Raw genomic sequence first — 23,984 nt, 5'->3', positions numbered from 1 at the left:
TAAATTGCCTCAAATAAACAGCGAAACGTTCGCTTAGTGTGTTTTGCGAAAACCAGTTCATCCCCTTTTTGACAGCATGTGATTAAGGATCTACTCTTCCTTTGATCTCGTGTGACAGATTTTCATTTAATTCTAAAAAGATATATTTTTTTAAATTAAAGATGTACCTAAATTATTTCTAAATAAACTACTTAAAAATAACCAATACGGCAGCCATTTCGAAGGTCTCTCCAGACACGTGTATTTCTTGCACTCTAGTCGATGATAGCATAACCTTTTGAGACTGGTCCTTTGCCAAGCATTGGACATCAACGTTACAAGACCGACTCTTCCCTTTGTCAAGCAATGGACATCAACGTTACAAGACCGACTCGTCCTTTTGTCAAGCAATGGACATCAACGTTACAAGACCGACTCGTCCAATTGTCAAGCAATGGCTGAGTGAGTAATTAAAATCTGTAATGTCCTTGAGGTAGAATACTTAGTTTGGTTTGGTTTAATTTTGTTTGATGCCGACTTTATAGAGCTATCTCACTGAAAAACCATGCCGAAGGCACCCAGCACAGCATTCCGCCTGGTCACATTATACTGACAACGGTTGAATCAGTTGTTGCCATTCCCCGATGAATGCTGAACGTTAAGCAGGGAATAACAACTACCATTTTTAAGGACTTTGGTATGTCCCGGCCTGGGGACAGAACACATCGCCATCCTCACCTGGGCGAACGCTCAACATTAAGGCTAAAAGTGGGGTGTTGCCAAGCAAGGCGCTAGGAAATAAAAGGTAGTCAGAAGTAGAAAGAAAGATAAAGATCCCAAATATTGCAATTGGTAAAGCAGATTTATGTTGGTCGCTTTTATGTCCCCAAATAGAGGACACCAAAGCAAAGCAGGGGTGAAGAGCTGGAATACAACGATGACCATTTGGAGGGATACCATATATTGTCTCATATTGCTAAAAGCTGACGTGGCAGTTAAGACTCCTCATAAGTAATATGTAAGTTTACATATATATTCCATCATTAAGACAGAAATTGCAGTAGATGAATAGTTAACATTAATATATTATATATATAGCAATGACACCTAAATATTAATATCATGAATACGAAAATGAAACATTGTTATGTACATGCATACAGAAAATGAAAGAAATAATGAATTCCTTCTACAGCAAATTCACGTATGCGTTCTGGCTACTTAATAACAATCGAAGTCATAAAGAAACAAAATCAGGATACTGATTTGTGAACAGAGCTATTATACGAACTAAAAATACATGAAACTATTACAAAGGATGGGTTGGTCATCGGTCTGCTATATTGGCCTGAGGCGATTCGCCTCGTGCCAACAGGCCAGTATAGCAGGCCTCAAACCAATAACTAGGCCAATACGAAAATAACCATTCAATTATACTACACCAATGAGATTTGTAAAAAGTTGTGAAATATTTCATCTTCATATGTTATGTACCAGCACAATAAACTCCTTTAATGCAAGGTAGGTATATACCGTTTTCCGTAAATTTTCAAATAAAAAACAACATACTTTACATCTTTTTTGTTTTCATGGAGTCACCTCATTGGTTAAAACGTTGGTAACGTGATTGCATGTAAATGCAGAGTAGCTAGAATATTCTCATACCGACAGGTAAGCACTGCATGTGTTCGCATTGAGGTCATTCGGCTCTATATGAACCACAACTTTACATTTTTGTTTTGTCTTCACATACTGTCTCAGAGTCAGAGTGTGCATCTCTTATTTGTGGAAGACTTTTAATGAAGATTTAAATTATTATTCAAAAAGTTTGGTGAGCTAGAATACAACATGGCTGGGAACCAACGAGTGTGTCTTATAGGCGCGGGTCCTAGTGGCATGTCCTTTCTCTATCACAATAGTAAGCTAAAAGCGGCCGGGAAAAAGTGTGCAGATGTCGTCTGCTACGAAAAACAGTCCAACTGGGGAGGATTATGGAACTATACCTGGAGAACAGGTGAGTTTTGTCTTTTGTTTTATAAACTAGATATTACAAAGTGTGTATCACTTTAATTGGTCCAATTTCTTTGCCCCTGACATCCGTATCAATGCCCAAAGTCAGTCGCACGAATTTAGCATTGCATTATTGTTTCTGCACGACTTTACCAAAAAGCCACTAATACTTGTTCGGGCGTTGATTTTCACGAATACACTTGTTATTCAACTAAAGGAACATATCTTGTGAATACAAAAATTCTTTTCACTGTGATTGTATGAATATTCCCCCACATAAAATGCTCTGATCGATTGTTTCACCTATATTGAGCGAATGTCTTTATAAAAAGCAACTTAATTGATATACTAAGGCTTGTATAGGCATTAAGCCTGTTGCTAATTCCTTTTGAATGTTTATACCATTTTCAATAAAATCTTATAGAACTGTAGGTTATATTACTATACTATAGTTTGCACTTCTGCATATGAGCAAATGACAGGATGTTTATATATTTCTTAATTCTTTTTAAAATTATTCCTTCAACAACTTGCCATGTTAATCAACTCCTAGACGATCGATTAAAAAGGAGAACTGTTAGTAAAACATGATGAACGGTTGACTAGTACCTTCTGTTCTTTTAATAGCTAAAATGTTAAAACTATTGTATGGTGGTTTGACGATTGTTGTTCTGACTGATTTCTTGCTATCTTTACCTATATTCATCTGCATTGTAGTCTTTGAGTTTATAATTGGTTAACGTTATGAATACTCATATTTTTTTAAAACCAATCAAAAGTATAGATGCCCATATGAAGTAGGTCAGTATAGAAAAAATCAGATATAACGACCGCCTTAAAACTAGCAGCGTTAACCCTTATGATGTCTCTTCAGAACAACGTCACTACGTCACATTTACATGTCTATTACATGTTGTTTTTCCTTCGAACAAATATGTACCTCTAAAACTTATCCGCAGTTCAAAATATCTATCGACTTAATCAGAAAAAAACTCTCCGCACATAAAGCAACACAAAAATATGTCTCTTAATGAATGTGAAATATCAGCAATATTATTTATTATTTTTCCAAACCAACAGGCCTGGATGAACATGGTGAGCTCTGCCACGGTAGTCAGTACCGGGACCTCTGGTCCAACGGTCCCAAGGAATGCCTGGAGTACCCTGATTACACGTTTTATGACCATTTTGGGAAGGTCCTTCCGTCCTTCCCTCCACGGGCTGTTCTTTTCGACTATCTACAAGGTACCAGTAACTACATAAAAATGTTTATTTCGCTTTAATTTGGTATTTTTTTATTTAATTTATAGAAAAATATATCAAATCATATGTATACTTGATTGTTCTTAACTAGCAATCCTATGTAATGACGATGTATTCGTGATTTGTATTTATTTAAAAAATGGGGAGGGGGGGGGGGGCAGTAGCGTATATTTAATAATTGTAATTTCTAAATTGTTAGTTAAATTGCAAAGCTGCTGTTTTAGTCTTTTACTGTAACATGTTACAACATATCCAAATGTATCCATATCGTTTATAGTGGCGTGAACCATTGGATGATAACTTTACATTTAAATTTTATTTTGTCAAAAACCTGCTATCTGGTATAAAACACATATAGAATATGGACCTTAAACAAAAACGATATTGAAAAGATCCATTGACACTGTTACTTTAAATGTGTACACTGTTACCACATTGAATCATCATGATGGAATCGTCTATATACTGATTCATCAAACCCAGACAGCTTATGAAATAAGACAGCGTGGAGTGTTTGTTTGCAAAGTGATCAAAGTTACATTAAGGTCAGCGATACTGTCAATGCGAAGTTTGCAAATACACAGGCTGATCATCACAAGACCTTAATTTGCAATATATCTTACAAGTTTGTGGTTTGTTTGGCAGGTCGTTGGAACAAGAGTAACCTTCGTAACTACGTCACCTTTAACACGGTAGTGAAAAGCGTAACCTTCAACAAGGAGACAGACGACTTTACAGTCATGGTCAAGGATCTTAGCATTGACAAGGATCTCCCACCGGAGAGATTCTCTCACGTCATTGTTGCTTCCGGTCACTTCTCGGTCCCAGTTGTTCCCTATTTTGATGGAATCGACATGTTTCCTGGTAGAGTTCTTCATTCGCACGACTTCAGACGAGCACGCGAGTTCAAAGGTCAACGCCTCCTTGTGGTCGGAGCGAAATATTCAGCGGAAGACATCGCAATGCAATGCAGGAAGATGGGTTCCGGTAATGTCGTCTGCTGCTACCGTACAAAGCCTATGGGGTTTAGCAACTGGCCGGCGGGGATAGAGGAACGTCCATTGCTAACAAAAGTCATCGGGAACACAATTCATTTCAAAGACGGGACCACGGCGGAAGTTGACGTCATCATTCTTTGTACTGGATATATGTACCACTTCCCGTTCATGTCGGAGTCACTTCGTCTCAAAACGAAAACAGAGCTGTACCCCGATGGGCTGTATAAGGGGACTGTATGGATGGGCGGTGGCAACAATAAGCTCATGTACCTTGGCATGCAAGATCAGTATTACTCCTTCACCATGTTTGACATCCAGGCGGAATGGGCATGTGCAGTCGTAGCAGGACACTTGAAGCTTCCGAACAGGCGGCAAATGGAGGCGGATATTAAAGTATGGAGGGAGGAGCAAAAGTTACTGAAGGATTGTTACGAAGATATCGCCTACCAGACGAAGTTTGTGTGTGACCTTGCCAGTGAAGTCGGTTGTAAGTACAACCTCGATGTCTCTGCCCTATACAACAAATGGGAGGATGACCGGTTTGCGAATATAACGACATACCGGGATCAGACGTTTACATCCGTTTTCAGCGGAAAGACAGGGATCAAACATCACACCCCATGGTTCAAAGCATTCGACGATTCCCTGGAGACGTTTGTAAACCAAACCCCAAACAAGTAGAAGAGGAAAAAAGGGACGACTTGAAGTAGCATAATTGCCTAGTTGTTATATTATCTTCTTATTGCAGGTATATCATATTCTACTGGACATTTGCAACTGAAGACATTTAGGAAATATATGTTATCTAATAATGTATATTCAATTAAGCGGAGTGGGGTTTCACGTATAAATAATGGGTTTTTTTATCATAACATATTGCATATTTATTGTATATCAAATCGGAGATAACAGTCGGGATCAGACGTTTACATCCGTTTTCAGCGGAAAGACAGGGATCAAACATCACACCCCATGGTTCAAAGCATTCGACGATTCCCTGGAGACGTTTGTAAACCAGCCCCAAACAAGTAGAAGAGGAAAAAAGGGACGACTTGAAGTAGCATGATTGCCTAGTTGTTATATTATCTTCTTATTGCAGGTATATTATATTCTACTGGACATTTGCAACTGAAGACATTTAGGAAATATATGTTATCTAATAATGTATATTCAATTAAGCGGAGTGGGGTTTCACGTATAAATAATGGTTTTTTTTATCATAACATATTGCATATTTATTGTATATCAAATCGGAGATAACAGTCGGTGGAATATAAAAAGTTGCTTTTGTATTATGTATAGTCAGCGGTTTAATTATTAAAGCAATGACGTTTTATTTAGCAAAGGTGTTGTAACTGTTTCATGATACAGTATATGTCACAAAGAAACTATAAACATGTTTTATTGTTTTTTTAACGCATAAGTGGAGACGTATATAGAATTAGTCTGTCACCAGCCATTCATCAACGTCCTTCATGTCAAGATTGTGTTTGTCAAGATCTTCATGAGGTAGCAACTTGCATTATTGTCTGAAATAAATGTTAATTCTAACCAGTGGGCCTCCCTATAACACGCACAGATTTCAAGGACATGTAACAATTTATATTGTAAAAAATGAAAGAATAACAAAGTTTCAACAAAACTGTGATACATCACCTTTGCAATTAAATGTCCCACCAAGATTACTGCTTCCTTTCATCTTTCGAGAATATTGTCTTGTTGTTAACACATATACATGCTTTTCGTATTTTATTCATAAACTGAATTTAATTTTGATATTTTCGCTATTGAAATGTATTTTTTAAATTATTTAAAGAACTACTCGCAACGAGCTAATTTTAAACATCTGGCCAGCGTCGTCTATAAACTGACTGTATCCATTATACCTGTGCTATTTAGCAAAATGGAACATGACAGTTCTAGTTAACCTATTTTCCTATATTAATGTCACAACACACCACAATATAAACAAACATACATCGTGAAACAACATGTTATTGCTCTGAAGTAAATAAGGCAAAATGTTTTCAACAAAATGCTATACCAAATATAAAACCTGCTTCCGGTCAACGCCACCACATTCCGTTCAGTACTGGTCAGCAGACCGATGTTATGTACATTTAAGACAAAAGTGTACACACATGATTTATCTACTACGTGTTTTTATAGAACATGTAGTGCAATGAAGATAAATTTGAGAACTGATTTTCTCGCGCGAACTGGATTTTCTACCCGACACAGAAATATGAAATGATAAAATTATTTCATAATCCATTATGATTGTGTCATAACCGTTCATAACACCGCGCTGCAATCAGTTTGTTCAGCAAATAAAACACCAAACAGGATCACACATGAAACAATACCCCATCTTATTCATCATAACATGTAGTTTCCAGTAATGACATCAACCTTTTACATAATAACCTATCACACCTTTCACAGTGTACCTTTTGCCTGCATGTTTTAAAATATCTAGTTCTTCGTCAACATGCATTATAATCAAAATCCTTATTTCTTGGTTTTATGTTTCCATCTGATGTCTGATTTTCTTTTACCTCTGTGATCATAATAGTCGCTAACCGACTTTCTTAATTTGACGAGCGAATCGTCGTTTAGTTCACAAAGAAGGAGATAAAATAGAACCGGCATCGCCTCCTTTCATCAACAATAGATTCATCTAAAAACATTAAAAATATAAAATATTTCTGACTGCTTACTGATTGCTAACATATTGTATTGATCAAGTTTTTGTCAGGGTCCAGTCATATTTGACTAAGTTATTGCAAGGAAAACGTCAACCAATCAAAGTGCAGTGTTTTACATTGGATTTATTTTGAATGGACTTGACTCTTCTTCGAACTTGGCCTCAGTGCTTGTATATGTATATGTTTATATTGCAGGTATGGACGGCGTGCGCTCCAAATACCATAATACGTCGCGTCAAAACATTTCAGGGGCTTACAAAAACATAACTAAAATACGAAGAAATGAATCACCTAATTATTATTTTTTATTGTAGAAGGTGAAAGGCAGTCGAAGTAAACACTTTACTTAACAATATGGCGAGTTTAAACGTGTAGGATTCCTCAGTGGCACGAAGGGCCAGAGAATGAAATATAAAAATAAATAAATATAAAACATATTTTATATCTTAAGTGATCTGGTACATGTTAAGAATACAGCGAAAATTAAAGGGTGCCTATAGAACTCTTTCATATGTTACAAATTGACAATTTTAACGGATATAACAGATAAAGTATACATAAATCTGTACTTATGTAAACTGGTTTGCATAAATTCAAACTATTAGAATACGAGCACCCTATGGGACACCGTTTACTTTCGTTGTATGTTACAGCGATCTAGGAGCTAAAAGTACAAATATCCATGATGCACGAGCTCTTAACTATCGACGATTATTAATAGGTAAGAGCAAAACCGTGACAGGAGCAGCTGATCGTCAGATAAGAGCGACCCATCTCCTCCGTCACGAAAAACGTATGTTAGAGTTTAAGTCGCAGATGAAACGTCTGTGCACATCCTGTAAAGTTCCCTTTTGTTGATCGACAGGAGCAAACGGTGACAAGAACTGGTGATCGAGAGATGATAGCCATTCTGTCTCTTTAGATCAAAATGTGATAGCATAGGTCGTAAATGAATATGTTAAGTAAACCTTACATGACTGGTTCTTACATAAACATCAAACATCATTCCTTTTATTATTCAATATCTCTATTACCTTTGTAATATATGGTTATACGTGTATTGACTGCATAGTGACGGTGAACCCTATGGTCAGTTACACGAATAACTACTACAGATCCATTCATATGCAATGTGGTAGAAGCAGTAAGATAGCAAAGTGAGATATGTTGCATTCTGAAGGCAGTGTGCAGACCATATCGCCTTTAATTTAAACCCACAGAAAACAGGCTTCGATATATAATTGTGACAGGTTGAAAAACAACACCTGATATTATAATGATGCATGTGTTGGCAAATTAATAAGTCGATCTTAGACTTCACACAAAAAGAAAAAAACAATTGTTAGGGTTTAGATGCATGTACAAAAATGGGTCTGCTTTGTAAGCTTTGTTTATATCCTTAAGGACCACAGCATTACATATTGTGTAGGGGCGTGGCATTGTTACTGTTGACAAAGTCTTGAAATGTATCGGTATACTTGTGTGTTCTGTATTTGATGAAATAAATATATAGTACGTCTCTAATGCTCTGGCGATTCTCTCGATTCTCTCCGCGTATTGGTTTTTATGAATTCCTTCTGTGACTTGAAATAATGTATGCCATTTTCTTCCAACTAGTTCAGAGAGGATAAAAATATCAGCAAGATCGACATCATCCTCGTCGTAAGGTCCTAATATCGTTAACAACCCTCATTTGAATTAATGTCAGTCAGGTCGGTGTTTGCATGCATGGTTTAATCGTCTAGATTTCGAACGTATCTTCTAATCTCATAGAGACTATATATTGTGGTAATTTTCATACCTGATATCTTGTTTGATCTCAGAAATGCGCCATCATATCATAAATTATAAAACTCTGTTTCCAGTCATTAGTTTTCTGTTTCTATCAACATACCGTGAAATAATGTTACGTTTTTTCAAAGACAATTACCAATGAATATTTTTGTCGTGCTTTTCGTTGAATATGAAAAGAGAATATGGGGGTAATTTGATAAACCAATTAGAAACAGCAAAACAGAAATATGACTGTATAAACCTTTTAGTAACAAACATATATTAATATACCTTTTATATAAAGTATAGTACTGACTTGAAGATGAATAGCGGAAGTCACTCCTCTCGTACGCAGCCATTGTGTTTCTTCCCAAAACGAACACTGCAGTTGTGTTCGTAGTGCCATACTTCACCTTCATACCAAATTTCATCCAAATTGGACGATATTTAAATTTCAACCAATCAGAAGCCTGCATATGGCCGCCATTTTGAATCCAAAGTAAAATATGTTTTGTCGAAAATGAGCGCTGTGACGTTGTCATCCCTTCCGCCAGGTTTCATTATGTTCCGTCACGTAGAAGAAAAGTTATTACTGGATAAGATTTTGACCAATCAAAGGCCAGGAAATGGCAGTCATTTTGTCGAAATGTGAAACTCCTGTGTCTCATGATATACCTACATACAAAATTTCATGAAAATCAGACAATATTTAAATTTTGACCAATCAGAGGCCAGGAAATGGCAGCATTTTACACTAGCCTTTATGTCTTCGCAGTTTAATATTTATTACGATATGTCGATTGGGATATTACAACTGATAACCTTTTCATGAAGACTCTGGTCACGTTTATGTCATCTACCACATGTAAATAAAAATTGCTTACATTTAACACGCCGTTTGTAATAGAAAGTATTGTGCAAGTTCGGGGAAAGCAAAGACCAGGTGTACCCCAATGTATGTCGTAAGAACTGACCAATGCGGGTTTTCGTCTGTGTCTTTCACCTAGGAGATATGTCATTGCAACACCTTGGGATTTATATATTTTCTCTCTTTCCAACACATCGTTTTCGGTGGTGCCTCCCTAGGCAAACGTCTTTATATGACGTCATTTGTTGAAAGGACGTTAAACAATAAAAAAAAAATGCAAGATGCAAATGACTGACAGTATGTTCATGTTAAGATACATATATATCCCACAGGGCCATGGAGTTAAATGAGAAGACGCATTTCAACACCACCGATTTTCTTCGCATTTATCGTTATCTAGATGTGTAGTTATGTTTGTCATGGTCACAAAACAAGTGAATCCTAAAGTGATTCACCAACACAACTCATTATATGAAGAAAGTGTATATGGAATCTATATCCAACCTAAATATCACTCATGCTCTTAGATATGCCAACCAGGCTCTCTATGCCCCCTAAAATGGCACGTTATTACCCCTTATCTGCCCCCTACAATAAGCTTATTTTCTTTCATACTCAATGATTTATCGAACAAAAAATTCAAAACAATGTGTAATAATATTTGGGAACATATGAAATTGGTAACTTAATTGACTTGTTGTACCGTTTTCTCAATTTAATCATGGAGACACGTGAATATACAGCTAAATAGGAACTTTAAAATTGAAAATTGAAAATAAAAGACCATTCAAATGTATATCAAGGATATAAATTCTTATTTCTAAAAGCTGCACAGTATACATTAACACCCGACATAATTCCCCGATGCGGCTAGATGGTTGGATCCCGAAAATTAGTCATAACTGAACCTGTTGACGGACTTTGAATAAATAAAATAAATAAATATACAACATTTGATATAGCGCCCTATCTAGCTAACATAAGCCACTCTAAAGCGCTTTACAGTACATAGATATACAATTATAGACCTAAAACCTACTCTAGTTTAAAGGTTCAAGGTAGCACTTTGAGATGTCAACATGACAGACAGGCTTTCGCGCAAGTGTTGCACTTTATGCAAATAAACATGCATACACATCGTGAACGATGTATCACGAAATCTTATCCTGTAAACTGGTATCAAAACAAGCTCGTTAACGTGAAACAGAGACCTAAAGTAAAGGTCCCGTTAATTTAGGTCTATGCGTGAAATGAGGATGAAAAAGATAGCTCAGTAGAGGGGCTGATATCACATATCCATCAACATAAATATGGAAAACATGAATTTAAACAGCATCGGACAGTTTACAAAACTGATGAATTTCTTTTCTATTATCGTCTATCAATCCTATACAAAGAGTATGTAACTTTCGCTACACATCTAGCATGCATGTGTATGTACTGTATACCGGGAAATTTTCGCGGCAGTTTGATTTTCGCCTTTTCCCACCTTGTAATGAGGGCGAATTCATTAAAACAGCACTCATTTGCAAACAACATAATACACATAGTTATTAAATGTGAAGGGCGAATTTTAATTTGGGGCGAAATTTCCTAGTCTACCGTACAAGTGATGTAGGCAAGAGTAATCTTTACGTAATGTATGATAAAATCCTTAGTGATGTGATATCTTTTTTAAGTTGACAATGCATTCACATTGGTGAGGCAACTAAAACGTTTACAAGAAATTGTGAGTATGGTCTGGTTATTTAACGGAACCAGTTGTAGGAGGCTGTAAGAGGACGAACATTTTTTACCAACATTTTGATCCTGGGTATCCTCGATACTCAGGAGTTACGCTCACTAATGCTATCTGCAACCCTGTGTGTGTTCGGAAGTCTGGTTCTGCACAAGTTATGTGCTGTTCCATGGGACCATTCGGAACACCTTTCCCCAATAACAGTTCCGTGAAAGATGACCGAATCGGGCGAGTTGTTCCGAATACCATATAACAGGAGTTCCGAATGCTTTAGAACATTTCAAGATGGCGACTCAAATGTCTACAGAAGCTATGGCTGGCTTCGCTGGTGTTGTTTTCGACGATGTAATGGGTCGCCAAATGAAGATCCTCTAAAATGTGACGTCACACTTCCTTGACGGAATGTACCTACGTCTTTAATCTTGAAATTCTGCGCATAAAAATCACATTTCCCTTGTTTAGGCTTACTATGTGATGTACTGAATTTTATTTACAATTATTTAAGAGACGCCTTTCTGCATTTGAAGTCAATTATGTTAGCCTAAATTTTCCGACTGCATCACTGTAAATATCTTTTTTCATTAAAAACCGTAGAAAAATACACAAGAATTCATTTCGTATTTTCCTCTCGCCAATTCTTACCCGACACTCGTCTCAACACTATCATCTAGTCGGTACACAACGTTCAGGAAGTTTGGTATGTAGGTCACTATCAAGGGTTAATCATTATTTCTCGCTTAAGACCTATGTCGTCGCCAATGCATTGACTGTTATTGCGCTGACCTCCCGGAGGACAACAAGAAACAACGCTGCTTTTTGGTGGATTTTTAATAATGATCACTTCCGGTGTACATAGCAAAATAAAGAAATGACGGACATAACTTCAGGAATGTTAGAAATAATAATAATATTTAATACACTGTAGGATATTTATTACAGCACCTATGCCTATTTCGTCAAAGTGCACCCTCTCATAACAATGTGAAAATTGAAATACCGTCATTTTTTAATACAGAAAATAACACTCAAAATGAAAATGTCTCAGTGCAATTTAAACATTTTTAAAAACAACAAATTGAGAAAATAATGCATTTTTCATGCAAATATTGCCTTAACTCTCGGTAGCAACGCAATAAAATTGTGCAGGTGCACGGTGTGTTTTGTACGGTTTAGACACATCTGTATGCAGTAATACAAGACCCGCATTAAAATCTCATTTTGTGGGATGCACTTGGAAAATTCATGACAGGTAATGATATTGCACAGTTTACAGGTAGCGTTATTATATAACGTGTAAAAAGTCGTTAGACTGCAAAACCAACTCAGAAACACGTGGTGGCTTTTTTTTGTAACTCTTATTATTCAAGAGAGCACATGAGGTATATTTTGGACAAGACTTGTCTAATTACGGACATTTTATCCGGATAGGACACACGTCGAATAACTAAACATGCACATCACCCCAAAAGGTCACCATAATGCAGTTTGCGACGTGTTCAGACTACACGATAAGTACCGGATAAATAAATGGTGAAATGAAAATACGGAATGAATTGGTGTGTATTTTCTCGGGTTTTAAATAAAACACAACATAATCAGTGATACGCCCGGGGAATTTGGGTAAAATGCAGAAATATTACTTAAATATACTTGCATATTCCAGCATATAAATGGAGGAAAGAACTTAGCAGACAACAACATTGTTTCTGGGAAAACATCAGAAAGCATGACAGAGCACTAGAAATGACATTTAATGCTGCAAGTGAACACAGGCTGACTCTAAATGAGAAGTGTAAATTCAATAGGTAAAGAGTATCAACTTTAAAATTGAGACGCAATTGAACTGAGCAGGAACACTCAATGGTACATTATCAAGAAGTTTGCTTGAGATGATGATATTGAATAGTTGCACTGAGCGCAGTAAGAAATGTCCGCCATGAACTTAGTTCCCACTGACGATGTGTTTTAACGAGGGACAAGAACAGTTACGAGGGACATAAGCGGATCGCCAAAACAAAATTGCTCATCCGATAACAAATTTAGTTTGCAATCAGCAATGGGGATGTAGAGAAATCATTGAGAATTACAATGCGTGTCAAATTAAGTGACATCAAAACCTTCCAAACTATTCATGCATCTATGATAACGGCCCCGACAACGCGTAAATATAATGGTATTCTTCAATGACTCCTTTCAAAACGCTGGGGAAAGTAAATATGGGAATTAAAATGTTAATATTCTCAATGGATTGAAGCATATTCAACGAAGAACTGTTTAGATGTATTAAACAGCTCTCCGAATAACTGTTTACGAAACATCAATGTGCCGTTTCAACTGAGGGAATATGCTAGGACGGCAGATTGCTAATTCAACTTATTTGAAACCGGACTGGCTGATTACTTTGGTTAAGTAAGGTTTAATTTTTTTTCTTGCAATAGGCCAACTTATATTACGAGGGTGTAAGAGATTGATGATATATTTCTTCCTCGATCCTTCCCACTCCTACACGATGTTATTTGCCTATTTGCACTGCACCCTACGCCTAAGCCCGAGTTTCCCCTGGCCTCGGCACCAGACTTGGACATTTTGACAGATAGATGTCTGGTGTAGGTTTTATCTATGTAAAACTGTAAGTCTTGTGTCAGGGCCAAAGGAAACTCGGGCTACCATTGCCGTCGCATATTGACTTTGTTGTTATAAGGCATATATCCACACATACTGCTTCCTTACGATGTCCACATTATCTTGTTTAGAAATAACAGTTACGATGATCGTAAACGGTGATTTTTCGATGGTACCCTACAAGAAGCCATTGTTCAAATTGCAATCAAAACATTGTAGGTTCCAAGAGAGGTAACTCGCGCATGTAATATTCAGTTATCTTTATGCGGAAATTAAGTTCCAATTTTATCTAAATAATGTATAACGTATATAATTGTGCTGAACCCTTTTCTTGTATTTTTGGCAATAAAATATATTAAACTGAACATATTTTGAAAAAAAGAATCCATTTTTTGAATTTATTTACAGAACTGTCAAAGAAATTTAAATGGAATTTGCAAAAAATCGTATAGTTGTTTTTTATTCTTTATGAATATATTTCAGATAGAGATAAATACTTCAAAGCATGAAGTTTTTAGGACAATCTATCAGACCACGCCACTGACAATTGTCATTGACGAAACTACAATGTCTAAATCGGGATTGGATAAAATACGATAAGAGGAACCTTCAAAATATAATATATAAGATATCTCATCATTTTTTTATAAGATATATATCTTATATATTATATGAGATATCTTATAAGGTATATAAGACATCTCATAAAGTATATAAGATATATTACGTGCGCTCGCGTACAAGCATATCGGCAGTTGAAAGTGTGATCTCGGGAAACAGTCGTGTTGACGTAAGGAATCCCCTCTTGCATTTGTCCTTGTTTTGTGTTTGTGCATACCTATCATCCTCATATTTGGTTAATTGGGCAGATACATCTAGGTTGTACTTACAGCGGCCGATCTGTCTGGCGATGTCACACACAAACTTCGTCTGATAGTCGATTTCTTCGTAAAAGCGCTTCAACATCTTTTGCTTTTCTGCCAGTTTTTAATATTCGCCTCACTTTCTTTTCTTTGTGGAAGCTTCAATTGTCCTGTAATGACTGCACATGCCCATTCGGCCTGGATGTCGAACAGCGTGAAAGAGTAGTAGTGACCTTGTATACCGAGGTACATGAGCTCATTGTTGCCACCGCACATCCATACCGTCCCCTTATACAATCCGACCGGATGCATCTGGTGTCCCCTTGAGGCGAGGTGACTCCGACATGTACGGAAAGTGGTACAGATATCCAGTACAAAGAATGATGACTTCAACTTCCGCCGTGGTCCCGTCTTTGAAATTAATTATATTCCCGTCGACTATTGTTAGCAATGGACGTTCCTCTATTCCGCTTGGCCATGTATGGTTCTGTACGGTAGCAGCAGACGATGTGACCGGAACCTGTCTTCCGACGTCTTCCGCTGAACGACCCGAGCCGACCACGAGGAGGCGTTGACCTTTGAACTCGCGTGCTCCTCTGAAATCGTGGGAATGAACACTTCTACCCGGAAACATGTCGATTCCGTCAAAAAGGGGGACATTCGGGACGGAGAATCGACCGGTAGCCGCCATGACGTGAGAGAATCTCTCCGGTGGGAGATCCTTGTCAATGCTAAGATCCTTGATCATGACTGTAAAGTCGTCTATCTCCTTGTTGAAGGTCACGCTTTTCACTGCCGTGTTAAAGGTGACGTAGTTACGAAGGTTACTCCTGTTCCAACGACCTGCCAAACAAATGACAAACTTGTATGATCTATATTTAGCATTCAAACAGAGATATAACGATTGTCATCTCGTGGAATCTCTAACTCTTTTTTGTAATATCTGTGACCTGAATAGTTTACCTTAATTACTTCAAACTACACTTCATTCCTCTTTAATGACAAATCAAGATTTACAATTCAAATATTCGTACAACCGGAATATGAGGTTACAGGTACCCTTCCTTGATACTCCAGGGGCTACGCTCACTAACGCTCTCTGCACCCCTGGAGTATTGCATAGCCAAATTGAAGGCACGCGGCTGCATGCACCTATTAAATTGCTCTCGGATAAAACAAACCTGACCAATCACTAGGCTGATGCATGTTCTTTGGGGACTACAGAGGAGCGACTCCCGACTTCAGAGGCAGCTAGTAAGTTTTACCGTTACACAACCGCGATATTCTGTTGGTGAACATTAAAGGAATAAACAAGTCTTCTCGTCTCATCCACAAGGTGGCCTTCTATTCTGGTATGACATAACCAGGGGTGCAGACAGCGTAAATGGGCGTAGCCCCTGGATATCGAGGATGACAGGTAGGATGATACCTAAGGTAACAGGCACATTGTACTTCGCCCAAATGATCTACGGTACAACCACAGTTTTTCTTAATCGATATTCTTCACTGATATGTAGTTTCGACATGTAGTTTGTCATGTTTTTTATAAAATGTATTTGGTCAACTTAACTAGAAAAGTTTACCTAGAAATTTAACAAATTAACTCGACAAATTTATTTTCAATTTGTTGGCGCTTTTTTGAAGGATGTTCATATTAACTAACAAAAACAAGAGAAATCATTAGTTACTTGAAATGCCAATTTTGATGATTCTTTAATAAACGTTTACACGATTGGTCATATTAATTAAGATGACCATAGACAGTCAAGAAATAGATTTCGATTGAAAATAAAAACAATGGACGAATGCTATCCAGGGGTTACACTCACTTTCGCTCTCTACACCCTTAGAATGTCATAAAAAAATTGAAGGGTCAGTGTGAGCCACCTTGTTGATGATACAAGAAGACTAGTTCGATCCTTTGATATACATCAAAAGAATCTCGCGGTCACGTGCCTTCAATTTTGATATGACATATTCCAGGGGTGCAGAGAGCGAAAGTGAGCGTAACCCGTGGATATCGAGGATGACCGGAGCACCGTCAGATTTGGCGATGTTCAGGGATCGGTACTAGTACAGCAGCGCAACGGTATCACATCGCTAAGGTCAGAACATCGGCGAAAAAAATAGAAACGGCAGGCGGCGTTAGGAACTTTTGATACACGCTCAAAAATGTCCGCCGTTGCGCTAGCAAGGGGTCTACAACGGCAGTACTCCTGTATGGCTTCGTTAATGTCGGTAGAGAACCGGTAGCACCCCGTAATGGATCGGCGGCTCTCCGCGGGGGCCTCAATGTGTACCGTACTGGTACCGATGTTATGCCGTAGTACTACCGAATACCACCGAAGTAGTACTGATGAGCCGCCGATGTTCTAACGATATACTACCGTAACATCGGCAGCGCAACGGTATCACTCCGCTATAGCTCCGGTCAACGGTGGCACATCGGTAGAACAACGGCGGCGCCTCGGTATAACATCGGCGGCGCCTCGGTAACACCGAGGTAACAGAAAAGTTATATTCCCTATCACATCGGTAGAACAACGGTAGCACAACGAGAACGCCGGTACTACATCGGTATTGCTACGGTCAATTTTTCAAGTGCTTTCTCCCCCGTAGCTCTGCCGATTTTCTCGCCATTGTTAATTTGTTTGCTCCGGTTTAGTCCCGGCGAGGTACATTGGTAGTGTGTGACAGGTCCTTTACACTAGAATGAAATCTTGGAAATAAAATAAACCAACTTGATAGAGAAAAGTTCATTGCACCCCACCTCGACAAAAGTTGGGGATATATATTATTTCGCTTTTCCTGTGCGTCCGTCCATCCGTGCGTGCCGACTGTGGTTTACGGAGCATATCTCAGCAACTGTTCTGAAGTATATCGCGGAATAAAGGTATGTCACTTCCTAAAATGAGGTCACTGTGACCTCAATTTGACCTTGACCCTAAAATACTAAAACAATGGTTTCTGGGGCATATCTCATTATGTTTATATAGTTATACCATGGGAAGGCAGTTTGTCGTATCCTCAAACGAGGTCACTGTGACCTCAATTTGACCTACACGACATTGACATCAGTACTAAATAATGGTCTTTTGAGTATATCTGAGCCCCTGTTTCATGAATGAGACTTTGTATATAGATAAATCCAGTGAAGGAGTTATGTTCCACTCTATAACAAGGCCTCTGAAATCTCATCAATTTGACCTATGACCTTGACCTGAAGTACTAAATAATGGCTTCTCGGATCTCATCTCAGCCAGTTTTATGAGTGGCAACCAAACTTTGTATATCGGGTGCATCATGGGAAGGTTTTAGTGTTGCAGCCCAAAATGAGGTCCTTGTGGCCTATATTTGACCTTCACTTCAAGTTCTAAAACACAGTATGATACAGGTTGGTTCCAAAGCATATCTTAGCTACCATTTTAAAAGTATTGTATGTACTTCATGCTTGATTTGTATGTACTTAACAATCAAGCAATACATCAGGTAATAAAATGGATTGAATTTAACCTCAATATGGCCTCAGGTTTAAAATACAACATAGGCATAGATCTCCAGAAGATACATCGGCTACCACTTAATGTATGGATGTTAGATTTGATGTAATCAGTCCAGGTGGTCACAGTGTGCTGTTATAAAATGGGGTTCATGAGGTCAACATCCATTTTTTTTTATCTTGACCTCGGGTACCTAACACTATTTATATAGCTACAGGTATGCAGGGAGCAGATGTATAAGTAAAGCCCCTGCTTGTTTTAAATATGATTTAAACCTTTGATATTCAGCCTCCGCAGCTTTGGCACTTTTCACTGATGCCACTGCATTTATTGAATAAGGGGGAATTTAATGATTGAAAAAACCTGTATAGTCACCTTGACCTTTGACCTCTAAAAGTTACAAGCTTTTTGCATTTTAATATCTATCATAGAACAACTTAAGTATCTGTGGTAATATTCAATCAATTATACTTTTTTTTTTTTTTTTAATTCAACCCAACTGATCTTGAAACTTTGACCTCTGACCTTCAGCTTTTGCAGTCTTCATACAGTAAACCGGTAAACGTTTTCGTCAAAGTCAAACTTTTGTCCTTTGCTGGTAAAGCCCTGATTTGTCCAGTTTTAATTTCGTCCTTTACAATTGATCACTATGTTAATTATGCTGTTTACTTATATCTGCTGTTATGATAAATTCGTCCTCATTATGAAGGGCTACCCAAGCAAAATTAAACTGCAACAAAAAATTCCCAGCCAACAGAATTTCTTTTTACCTGAATGAATGACTACAATAAGGTAACTTTCAAAAATATTGAAGGTTAAGGTTAAAAACCATCTTTGACCTTGACATTTGATGTCTCCCTTATGCCATTTGTAAAGTAAAGCAGGATACTTGTAATATGTGTAACTGTATATCCATCTTCCTTCATTTGCACATAAAAGGTGTATGCAGTTAGAACTGTGCCACCAAACCACCCATAAATTTCTTTAATGCTTGACTACAAAAAAGGAATCAATAACCATCAAATTGTTTTTAGACAAATTTATTGGAAGTATAAAAACATTGGAATAAAAATACTGGTCAACAAGAGTAAAACAATAACAAATGGTACATGGCAATGTGTCGAGTCGATTTAAACATGCTATGGCAGAATCTGTTATCTCATAAAAAAAACTGGCATCTCATTAAAACCATGCAATAACAAGTGTATATAACAGATATATCAAAAAGGAAAATAAAAACCCATCCATCAGTTTTTGCTTCAAAATCTTGTACAAGGAACATGTGCTGATACCGTTTGTTGTTATGAGGCAACCAAATGTGAACTGATTACTTTGTTATTGTTAAATAATAACTTTAGATAAACTTTGCCATTCGCAGAAGTCAAAACCCATACCTTTAAGTAATAAAAACCTGACTTTACTGATACCTGAGTTTAAGGACAGCCTATATTATCTGACATGATTTTATAGCCTCTAAATAATGTGTTTCTTTGTCTTTAATCCTGACTTAATCGACACACTGTCATATCTGAACGAACAATTCAGTCCAACTTGAGTGTCAGTAAAGAAAGGTAAAACCTATAAGTACTTAGCCGAGTTAACCACATCAATGTCTGGAGATTTACTGTATTTATCCTGCAATAAGCCCAGGGGGACCCAACACAAAATCCCTGACTGACAGTAGGGGGTGGGCTTATCACAGGACAATGAAAAAAAATTTGTTGACATTTCGTCATAACTGCACTATATAGTTACAGGCTTATGGACAAATATGGGCTTATTGCCGGATAAATACAGAAAGTTTACAGATAACCATGGATGTCTGTCTAAAACCTTGGGCCACATGTAAGATGAGAGCTGCTGTGCATATAACACATAATATGTCATCGTTTAGTGCTTTCAAGATGCAAGACTCACTCCTGAATTATTTGCATTAATTACATCATTTTTGTAGGTCTAGCTATTATACTGAATGAACGCTATATTAACATGTGACAAAATGTTAAAATTGACACAAATACTTCCGGGCTTCTATATTCATGGAACCGTTCTCATGCTCAAGTATAGATTCTTTGCTCAAACCAACTTTCTTACAACTTGTTTAATTCATGAGGCATGATGAAAAAGTCAAATTCAATGAATTAAGAATGCATTTGGCTATACATGTAGCTCACTCAAACATTCTTCCATGTCATTGAAAAAATATTGTTTTTTTCAGTAACTCCTCAGCAAAACAAGACATTAGGCTTGAGTACAGAATCTGAGTTTGCGACACGAGAACTGTTTCATCAATACAGGTCCCGGTAACTCATTGCACATTAGATATATGCTAGAGTACACATTAAACCCCAATTTATATGCTAGAGCTATCTTTCTTCCAACATTTCAATTCGCACAGTAAATATACACCAACCCAAGCGTTAGGCTATGCATACATTCCTGTGTCTCTTATAAGAGTGTTCTCAATCAAATATTTCAAGCATTTTGTCTAAAACTGAAAAGGAGATGTATGTCCTTTTATAAGTAATTCTTAAATATTGTTAAAGACGAAAGTTATTTAATTTTCTGTAAAAGAAACAATTTCGTGTTTAATATCCCCTGGACAAGATTTCACTGTACTGATAAATAACAATACACACAATATAATTGGCAATACATTCAAATATGTGTAAAAATCACTTTAGAAACTTCATAGTCAAATCATTGGTCGTAAGAGGTAAAAGTTTCAACAAGGAATCCATTTCATAGAGGGCCTTAGGAAAACGGAAGATGGTATTTCTATCACTGCACAACCAATTCTTAGTCAGGAAAAGGCCCCCTTTACTTGATACTTTTGTAAGATTTCGGAAATTTGGTTCAAATATCGTAAAAATCCACTGTTGGCAAATTGGTTTAAATTTTATAAAATTCCATACACAAAAGACGGAAGAAAAAATCCCTAATTGCTCTCTGCTTCCTTATTTGAAAGTCTTTGTTTTCAAAATTATCATGATCACCAAAATTATCTTCATAAATGCAGGTGTACCCATAGATGAACTGGGTTCTCCAAAAGAGCGATGATGCACTATATAAATCTGCTTATGATTTAGTATTTCATCCTTCAATAACTCGTACTTATTCTTATATATCAAACTTCAGACCTTCATTTACGTGAATGTACCAGTGAAAACGAAAAAATAGTTTAATTGGCAATTCACTGGCTACTGATGGATCTACACAAAGATCTGTTGTCATTCTACCCTATAGGTAATATTGAGATATTTTTAAGTTCATTCCCTAAATACAGAGTGCAATTTTTAGGTTGAAATTTGAACTAAGTATTTTTTACAAACCAATATAAAAAACAGTGAAACCTTGTTATACTGCCACCATTTGTCTAGAGAAATTTCCGCATTATAAAGGGGTTTGGCGATAAATTGAGGGAAATATATCAAGGTTTTACTGTAACTTAAAAAACATCCACATCAACCTTCACTAAAGTTACACCATGAATCTGACTGCAGGAACAAATCCAAATCTAAATACCGTCCGTTTTTTCTTTTTCCCCCTGAACAATATCAAAATGTGATTTTAATGAAATAATCCATATTTCACAACATGCAATGACTGCAAAATATGAACTATTTCCATTTCACAACATGCAATGACTGCAAAATATGAACTATTTCCATTTCACAACATTTAATGATTGCAAAATATGAACTATTTCCATTTCTCACAACATGCAATGACTGCAAAATATGAACTATTTCCATTTCACAACATGCAATGACTGCAAAATATGAACTATTTCCATTTCACAACATGCAATGACTGTAAAATATGAACTATTTCCTGAAATCGGAAATGTATCCAGCAAAAATATTAATTTCATCTACATTTTTAAGTTGGACTTTGATTTATGGTTCTAGGGCCATCATCTGTAGTTACTGCCCACCTAACATGTCTGGGATTGGTAAGAGATGAAAATTCAGCACCGAGATACCATCAACAAACTTAGATCTACAAAACTCTTCCTTTACGTAATCATACCACTCAAGAACAAAACTGACATTGAAGCGACACACCCTCCCTCTATGCTCAACAGCATTGCTGGCAGCCTCTCCATACTGAAATTGTCCGACCGTTGTCAGAGTCTGCGTCACAAGGTTGAAGCACAGAAGATCTTTGTGGTAGCGTGACACAATATAAACACATTCCCTACTGGGTATGTATACGGCACTGGAGGGTACCAGCTTTGTGAAGCTGTACACGGAGGACGGGACCTTGGTCCAGTGAGTGGATCCTAGGTCGTAGTAGAAGGCCTGAGATTTGAAGGCATATATTCGGTTTGATGACGTGGCACATGCAGCAATCAAAAAGGACTCCTCTGGCATGGGAGGTAACTCTTTCCATTCTCCTAGGAAATTGAAAGTATAAAGTAAATGATACTGAAACAGAATGCAATCTTGATAAAACTGAAAGGGATAAAAATGGCCACCTGTTGGCCATCTTGTTCTTACTAAATACTAAATAAGATATAAATCGGCTCAACAAAGAAAACATATAGCTATCTGTATTTGAAACAGAAATACAACAAAGAAACATTATATATGTAGCTACTCTTCCATGTACCTATCATTTAGCCCTATGTCCGCCATACCGTATTCGGGTCAATAATTTTATGAAATAACAAATTAAGAACAACCCTTAGACATTTCTAAAATAAATAAAATGTTGAATCCATCTTCTTGTATTGTTTTAAAAATGATAATGAATTAACAATCAAAATGTATTCAAGTGAAACATTTGATCAAGATGGGTGAGAATCTGCTATGAGATTTTCCTATTAATATCAGGATTGCAAATATGGTTTTATATACTGTAAGGATTCGAGTGCATGGTTGGAAATACATCAGTTTTCAGGGACCACTGTGTATTTGAGGAATCACTGTAGTGAAGTATGTGCGTTGAAAAGTATTAGATGTGCATTACAAAGGTAATTGCTACCTGCATAGATAATTATTTATCTTTTAAGGCTTCTTTACCTATATCATTGGTCGATTAGTACTCAAAATTAATTTTTGAATCTGTTTTTTTTTTTTAGAAAATTCAAACTCGTCATCGACTGAATGTCTCGATTGCCGGCCCCCCTCGCCCTGCAAACGCTGTACTTTACAAGAGTCGCATTTCTGGAGTGAAATATCAGCATTTTATACCACTCTGATGTATTACTCGTGTTTCAGTGCATCTTCTAATCAGTAAAATGTTTTCAAGTGGATTAAAACTATCATGTTCCGAGAAGCCACCTTCTACTTCTCCAACAGCCGCCATCTTTGAAACAGTCCCCACATTTTTTCAACACACAGCCAAACTACAGCGGGAATAGCAGTTAGGAAAATTCCAGGATATTTACAAAGAATACTGTATGTAACAAGAGGCCCATGGGCCTTAACGGTCACCTGAGTCTAAAGTATTTATTTTTGTTGTTGAAATATGTACCAATTTGAGTAAAAAATAGTATAATGTTAACTTAACTTTGTCAGGACCATGAGCTGATCATTCCTAGACCAATTTTAAGTGAGATCGGCCTATTAGAACTTAGTAGCAAAATAGCGGCCATGGCAGCCAAATTGTATTTCTGATTGACCCGAAAAATAACAACACTTTGTCAGGACCATGA

General features: G+C 37.1%; 3 protein-coding genes across 3 annotated transcripts in view; 1 reads left to right on the top strand and 2 right to left on the bottom strand.

Moving 5' to 3' along the window:
- The first annotated feature begins 1,636 nt into the window (after positions 1 to 1,636).
- LOC110454856 (senecionine N-oxygenase-like) lies at positions 1,637 to 5,932 on the top strand. Its single transcript, XM_021504605.1, has 4 exons — positions 1,637 to 1,993; positions 3,070 to 3,234; positions 3,898 to 4,828; positions 5,181 to 5,932. Exons 1-4 carry the CDS (start codon positions 1,828 to 1,830, stop codon positions 5,314 to 5,316), a joined length of 1,398 nt encoding a protein of 465 aa, XP_021360280.1. The 5' UTR covers positions 1,637 to 1,827; the 3' UTR covers positions 5,317 to 5,932.
- Positions 5,933 to 15,111: 9,179 nt separating this feature from the next.
- Positions 15,112 to 16,028, bottom strand: LOC110454810 (senecionine N-oxygenase-like). Its single transcript, XM_021504529.1, has 2 exons — positions 16,004 to 16,028; positions 15,112 to 15,665 (listed from the first exon to the last, which is right to left on the bottom strand). Exons 1-2 carry the CDS (start codon positions 16,026 to 16,028, stop codon positions 15,112 to 15,114), a joined length of 579 nt encoding a protein of 192 aa, XP_021360204.1.
- Positions 16,029 to 20,530: 4,502 nt separating this feature from the next.
- Positions 20,531 to 23,984, bottom strand: part of LOC110454845 (kelch-like protein 25) — a 12,931-nt gene continuing 9,477 nt past the window's right edge. Inside the window, exon 6 of the mRNA XM_021504587.1 lies at positions 20,531 to 22,721. Within this exon, the coding sequence (XP_021360262.1) occupies positions 22,249 to 22,721 (473 nt within the window). The 3' untranslated portion in view covers positions 20,531 to 22,248. The remainder of the gene's footprint in view (positions 22,722 to 23,984) is intronic.

Source organism: Mizuhopecten yessoensis, unplaced genomic scaffold, assembly GCF_002113885.1.
Source record: "Mizuhopecten yessoensis strain PY_sf001 unplaced genomic scaffold, ASM211388v2 scaffold8071, whole genome shotgun sequence".
Classification (NCBI taxonomy): domain Eukaryota; kingdom Metazoa; phylum Mollusca; class Bivalvia; order Pectinida; family Pectinidae; genus Mizuhopecten; species Mizuhopecten yessoensis.
The sequence above is the reverse complement of the archived record's forward strand: the minus strand, read 5'-3'. Positions and strand labels throughout refer to the sequence as shown.